The following is a 7,059-nucleotide window of genomic DNA, read 5'->3' as shown; positions in this document are numbered from 1 at the left end:
CAGCGCTACGCTGTCTCTTTAATGGACACGACTGTAACAACATTTTATGTTCATTACTGAGAGAGACATGAAGGTTATACAGAAGGCAGGTAACTGTCAAGAATAATTCCTGCGAATATTTTAACCACAGGTTTCATATACTTGTCGTACAAGGCAAATTCTTTCATTTTCAGTGTATTTTCTTTAGTTTTAACATTATATTTACTTACATCGCTTTTTCAGCATTCCTGAAATATTAGCAGGCCCCAAGCCTGATTTTTCAAAGATTATTTTTCGGGTTTTATGAAAACAACCTTTCTAAAATACAAGTGGCCAAAACACTCTAGTCCACTCTTGTCACCTCTTAATCAGGAACAAAATGCGGGAATGTTTGCTGTGAAATATGAACTGGTTGTCATATAAAAAGTTACCATGCTCACATTAGTGGTGCAGTGAAAGTACGTGAACATGGACATTGTGGATTATTGTGGACAATCATGAAATAAGCAATTCCAGGAACAACAGCTTTCATTTGAAAAATATAAAACTTTAATAAAGGCTACATCTCTCAATAATTACAATAATTATAGGTCCATGTAAATCTTTAAATGAAACTCTTTATATAATGTATAATTTACAGTTTAGATAGAATGAAACAAAACAAAACAAAAGGCCGTGGTGTAAAAACAAAACAAACATGATTACAGGATATTATTAAAAGCATAAAAATATCTTTTCAACATAAAACCCTTCTGAAAACCAAGGGATATATATTAAAACCCTGAAACAGGGTAGCACATGGTATGGCATCCATGTAGGCACAGGTGCTGTACTCATTAAACACCAGCGATAGTGTGTGCGTGTGTGTGTGTGTGTGTGTGTATACTTTATGTGTGCATCACATGTGTCAGTATCCATACTTCAGAATGCATAATTACAATGTATACAGGAGCTCTGCTATATACGATGTTACTGTAACAACATTCAAAGGATATCGGAGCCATAATTCTTCAAAGTTCACTTTTTTTCTTTTTTGACAAGCTAGCTTCCCCGAGAAGTCGTTCTCAGTGACCCAAACCGGTTCTTGTTAGCACAAGTTATTTTGGTGTGTGGGCTGTAAACACTGCCATTATTAGATGGTACAACTTGTGCTTCAGGTCTCCTCTCTGTATGTATGTGTACCCCATCCCCCCACCCCACCCCCGTGCAATGCCTGGTTTACAAACAAAGGCACAACAAAAAAAGATTGAGCTCTGTCGCCGGACTGAGAGAAAAGAAGAGGAAGGGGGAGAACGAGGGAGAGGAAATACTAGTGTGACAAACTATCAGCAGCATATAAGACTGGGATTGACCATTAGGATAGTGGAGGGCGCCTCGGACAAGACCACTGCTAAGGTTGTTAGTATGGGTCAGACGGGGCTACAAGGCTATGGGAGGTGCTAGGCTAGTGTCACGTTCTTTGTGTAAAGTGAAAACAAACAAAAATAAACATGAAACAATCTCACCACAGTATTCTCCCAACATTCAAAGCAGCTTGCCCATTGGCTGGAAATAGGGAGGGGGAGGGACACAGGTTTAAGAAGAATTAGGAAGGGAGAACAGGGAAAGGAGTGGGTTGTTTTTTCAATAAATACTTAGTAAAAACTTTCAACTCATGACAAAAAGCATCTCTATATATAATACATGTATATATACATATACTGTATGCATGTATGTATATGCACATGTACAGACGTTTTTGTAACAATGTTGGGGTGGAACGTTAAGAGCAGGTTGGTGGCACTGTGTCTTCAGCGCCTGCTAGTCCGTTGCACGCAGCCAGGAAGCCGGTGTGAACGCACCATCAGTCTCTCATTACATCACAACAAAACAGTCATCTACATCTTCAGTGGTTATATTCAAGAAGAGGCGGGGTCTCCCCCCCACTGGCCTCCAATCATCATCATCATCATGATCCTTGTATTGGTCTTTTAAAGTCTCTAATGTCATTCCCTTGTGTTTCTAAGGCTGATTGGTTGATAAAGTCAGGGAGGGGCGGCACCTCCACTGGGTTCCGCGTACTTCATTGGCTCGTCTTCCTTCAATCACTCCTCTTGTGCTGGATATATTAACTCTGTTTAGCTTAATATTAAGAAATATAAAAAAACAAAACAATAAAAACAGTCCAGAGTGTTTTCTGTTAATTACAAAGAGTCTCTTGCTCAAGTTTTTTAGGGACAGTTTAGCTTTTGGTTGGGCAGGGAAGGGCATCGGTTGGTTGGCAACAAAATGGTTTTTAGTCCATCCTCTCCACCTTGCCCAGGACCTTGCCCTCATACATGGGCAACACAGTGGCGTCCTCCCACACCTCCTCAAACACGGCACCACACTCAAACTCATCACTGGCTTTCTTGAAGTAGTACCTGAGGAGGACAAACAAAGCGACAGTCTGTGATTAGAAAATGCTGAGCGTAGGTGTACGTGAATAAAACAAAAAGACTGAACTGCATCTGATACATTTCATCGTGTTTTAAACCGCTTTGAGGCACCTACACGACTACTTCCATATACAGGCTCGCGCACAACTCCCTTTAGTCCAAATCAAACACAAACACACACACTCTGAGAGCCAGAAATGGATCCTGCTCAAAACAACTTAGTCATAGCCTTCAATGCCATCCCTGCACACTTCAAAGGCAGAGCCTGACTCCACATCACACTGCTGCACAAACAGAGCTGAACCCTCCGTTTAAACACTCCCTGTGATAATTCAAGCTGCTAGAAACAGCCCGCTTTTGTGTGTGTGTGTGTGTGTGTGTGTTCATCCATGTGTGCTTGTCTCCTCGTCCACTTGTTCATCTTGACTGCTGGCCATTCTACAGATGCCTATCTGTCCTGCAAGGTCTTATTAAAGTTGAAGGGTTAATTAGAGGCTGTCTTAAGGCACCCACTCCTCTCTCTCTTCAGCAGCGCCCCCCTCCGTCTCGGTGTCTCCGTGGCTTCTAATTGTGCTGGCTGTCAAATGAAGGGCCTTTCTGTCACACAGGTTGACATTTCAGGTGCCTGAGAGTCTGCCTGTGACTGCAAGAGCACTTGCCCATAAACACGCACATGCCCTATGTTTCTTTCTTACTTGCTGTCACAGACACTCACAACATACACACACACTTCGGGCAGCTTTCCGATCACCAGCGGAGAACAGAGGATTTGGGGGGAGGGGGGGCAGGTCTACCCTGCTCGGTGAGTGGGTGTGATAGGTCGGATGCAAGCCGAGCCTGAGGGGCTTTACCCTGGGAGGGGGGAGGGTGGTGACCGCTCAGACGGTCTCCTGGAGGTCACAGGTCGCCTAGCTAGCCCACTCTTCTTCTTCTCTCAAGCAGAGATAACTCCCAGGGTTAGCTTGGTCCCAGTGACTGTGAAGTCTCCTGGAGCTCCTAATGATTTCTCCTCTCTACTTTAAACCCAGCAAAAGATCAGCGGGAGGGGATTTAATGATAAGCTTTGTAATGGAAAAATGCCTCATTTTGCCCATGTGTGCCTGCGTTCAGAATACCAAAAAGAAGGAAAAGGGTGGGGGGAGCGCTGTGTTTTATGAGCAATTGCTCAGTTTACAGTCATTCAAACAACACATGTAAGAAGGGGCGTAAAAAACATACACATACAGTTTTACTTTCCATGTTGATTGTAATTACACGCAAACGAAGGAGGACATTATGTTACCACAGCTGCAAGACGTTCTACTCAAGTGTGCAGGGATGTGACGGGGGGGGGGGGCTTTGTTTAATGATATGGCATTTCAGCAGAGTTTCCTTCTGTTTTCTGAGCTTTCCTGAGCAGGATTTAGCCTTTTCATCATCATTAGTAGAAACCAAATAAATGCATTACCCTTCTAAATTTAATTGGCTGGATTTATTTTTTTTTTTCAGAAGAAAATGCTACATTTTCACTCACAAATAGTTCAAAGTCGTCACTTTGTTTCAGAGAGACAGAAGGAGTCTTTCCATTGGAACATGTTTTATGTGGCAGGATTTTTCTCTCTTCGCAACATCTGGCACCAATATCGTCTGGCAGAGCCACGGCGTACTGTTCTCCACTGTACCGCTGCCATGTCCAAATTAACCAACTCCACACATTCTGCTGCCATTGAAGCCAGACGCTTCATCCCCACCTCCCCCTTCTCTTTCGCTCGCTGAAGAGTTATGGGATAGCAGGGGTGCAGTGACTTGTTTGCAGGCCTTCTTCTCTCTTGCCTAACAAGCAGATGTGGCAGTAACCTAATGCTGATGTCATGGGCATGCAGGCCTCTTTTTTGCGGCATAAAACCTACGCAGTACTGGAACAATTACTTGAAAAAGCAAGCCTGGACATCCTGATTTAAATGTCTTCAAATTGATCAGCCATTATATTTTTAAAATACTTCATACATTATTTAAGAATTCCCCCTCTTCATCTGACTTTGACAGGAGGTATTCTTGCTGTGTTAACTGCTATCAGTCATCAACAGAAGAAGGTGCTTGCGGCACTTGATTTTAATGCCTGACGCAATAGCGTGGAGGAGGAATTTGAAGTCCCCGCAATGGTCTTTGTGCGCAACATAAAATGTCCCAGGCTTCAAAGCCATATTTATTAAGGCTGCCTTACCATGGAAATCAGTACCAGATGTGAGAAAAAATTCGCTCCAGAACCCCCTCCTCTCCCCTCTCTCTGTAAGCCCTGAATACAGTGGATCAGCCCAGTTTCTTTTCAACTATCTGGCTCCAGTGTTTCACACTCCCACACAGCAGGCAAGCATATACAAGTACAACAACAAATGCAAATACATCCACAGATAACTAACCCTGCTACAGCACCAACCCCATCCAAACAGGTGTGAATAAACACCAATAAGAGTATTTGCAAGTGTACTGTGATCTGTGTGCTGTTGTCAGTGGTTCATATTTACCGGTAGTTGCCTTTCTTGCTAAGCTGTTCCTTGAAGTGTCCCAGGGTGAGGCAGTGGGTCTTCATCATGCTGCGATAAGGAATCTCCTCACCGCAGAAGAAGTAGGTGACCACCAGCTCCTTTGACCTGAAAATGCAAAATAAAACTGGTTTTAAACAGCTGCACTTGTAGGAGAAGGGGTGAGATTGTTGAATGTAGACAAAGAATCTTTAGGGTATTGTATATTAAGTATGCCAACAGCTGGCTCACAGAGGGTCAACCAATTAAAACTAAAAGAGGCCTCACAGTCAGGTGGCTGTAGCTTAACATCAAACACCCAACCCATTCAACAACAAATGTATGAAGGGGGCAGATAAATTTGAGTTACCAGGGGCTACTTAACACATCTTTGTTGGGTTCCAGTGGTGAGTGTGTGAGACGGGTGGGTAGTTAGGATTCCGTATTAAAGCATGTTTAATCTTAAATGATTAAAAAGCGAGAGAAGAGGAGTTCAAAGACATAGCTATGCTGACTCACAACATCTCTCTTTGAAGGCAAGAGTGAAAAATCTGTGAGGAAGAGGGTGAAAATACAGGCTTTGAGAGAAGGGAATGCTTGAAAAAGTGTTGAAGTGTATGAGAAATGAAATGTGGAAAGCAACTGAGAAAGAAATTAAGAAAAACTGAGCTATAGAAACAAAGACAGGATTGTGTCATGGATTCAGACAGAGAACAGTAAAAGAAGAGATCCGTACTCGTCTGCTTGGAGTCCAGGGCTGGCTAGAGGGCTGCCTCCCGTGGGGAAGGTAGCTGCTGGATGGCTCCTGTCTCTCTGAAGGCTGCTGGCTGCTGTTGAATGCCTGTCAAAATCACAGAGATCAATAATTAATTAATACTCACACCAATATGAAGAGAAAGCACTGGACACCATTTACAGTGTATTGTGATGTGGTCAATCAAATGTGGAAGATTGGTAATATGGGTTATTTGCAGTTTTGCTTATGTATCCATGTTTGCCTACCTCTGTTTCGGCGGTTTGGAAACCTCTTCTAGTCTGCGGCAGGCCTCCTCTAGCTGTGCCAGGGTATTGGGCGGGGGCATGGGTGGCATGGCCGGGTCCTGGATGAATGGGTGGCCTGGGTGGTGGCCGCGGAGGTGAGCCCCACTGCCAATGCCGCCTCCACCCCAAGATGAATGAGTCCGGCTGGGAAGAGTCTTGGCGTCAAGTGGGTTCGACTTCTTTAGGCCTTGAGTGCTGTTAGGATATATAATATATAACATGAGCTGGGAACTCCAGACGCAAGAGGTCGGTGAGACTGCGGATGTTGTTGCGATTCATGACAGAAACTTACCTGTGTGGCTTGTGCTTGCCCTGCCTCTCACTCTCTAGAATCCACTGCCAAACATTCTGAGAGCGGTCGGTGGCATCTAGGGGAAGACGTGGTGAAGACACGCCCTCATCAGTGGCCTTGACTGGCCGTCTGGACAAAGTGCTGCAGCGACTGGAGGAAGGAGAATGGGCAAGTTATGACCAGGATGGAGCACTGGGAAATTTGAAGGAATCAGAATACTAAGGGCTAATGTATAACACTGACTGATGACTGGTTTTAACACAGCTCAGAAGTTACACTTACGCAGGGGTAAAGTCAGAATAATTGGCGCCTCCTGGAGGGCAGAGGCACTGCACGCGCTGAGCCGCCTCGGCCTCGATCTGCTCCTTGGTCTTGGGTCCAGCATGATGATGGTGGATGTAATGGTGGTGGATGTGCTTTGTGGACTGCCTGCCTGTCATCAGAACCTTGGCGGCCCCAGGATAAGCACCAAAGAAGGGCCCGTGGCCACAGGACACCAATTCACCTGTCCGATCTGGGGAGCTTGAGCGCGGTGAGTGCCGAACCACACCGGGTGACTGGCAGCCAGGTGTCTTCAGGACACGGGATAGGTGCTCGTCCAGGATAGCTTGGGGGTCTTCCTCGCATTGGCTGCCAGACGGGAGTAGAGGGTGATGGAGGGAAGTGCTGTTGGCGAGGTCGCCACTTTCCTCCCTTTCCTCCTCCTGGACAGACAAAGAAAAACAACATACGGCAATTGAAAAAACATTCACACAGTCACGTGGAAAGGCAGCGAGCAGAGGAATTCATGTCTCAACTTACACCAACTTATATCTATCATCCTCTGTAG

The 7,059-nt window shown here is 45.0% G+C and overlaps 1 protein-coding gene across 5 annotated transcripts in view; it reads right to left on the bottom strand.

Moving 5' to 3' along the window:
• Positions 1-587: 587 nt before the first annotated feature.
• LOC123970200 (axin-2-like) overlaps positions 588-7,059 on the bottom strand; it is a 39,505-nt gene continuing 33,033 nt past the window's right edge. For all 5 annotated transcript variants that reach the window (XM_046048110.1, XM_046048111.1, XM_046048109.1 and 2 more), the window contains 6 exons: positions 6,513-6,934; positions 6,231-6,380; positions 5,900-6,133; positions 5,634-5,738; positions 4,901-5,026; positions 588-2,381 (listed from right to left, as the gene is read on the bottom strand). In XM_046048110.1, coding sequence (XP_045904066.1) covers positions 2,255-2,381; positions 4,901-5,026; positions 5,634-5,738; positions 5,900-6,133; positions 6,231-6,380; positions 6,513-6,934 — 1,164 coding nt within the window. In that variant the 3' untranslated portion in view covers positions 588-2,254. The remainder of the gene's footprint in view (positions 2,382-4,900; positions 5,027-5,633; positions 5,739-5,899; positions 6,134-6,230; positions 6,381-6,512; positions 6,935-7,059) is intronic.

This window comes from Micropterus dolomieu, linkage group LG04 (genome assembly GCF_021292245.1).
Source record: "Micropterus dolomieu isolate WLL.071019.BEF.003 ecotype Adirondacks linkage group LG04, ASM2129224v1, whole genome shotgun sequence".
NCBI classification, from domain to species: Eukaryota; Metazoa; Chordata; class Actinopteri; order Centrarchiformes; family Centrarchidae; genus Micropterus; species Micropterus dolomieu.
Note: the sequence above shows the minus strand (reverse complement) of the source record. Positions and strands in the feature narration are given on the sequence as shown.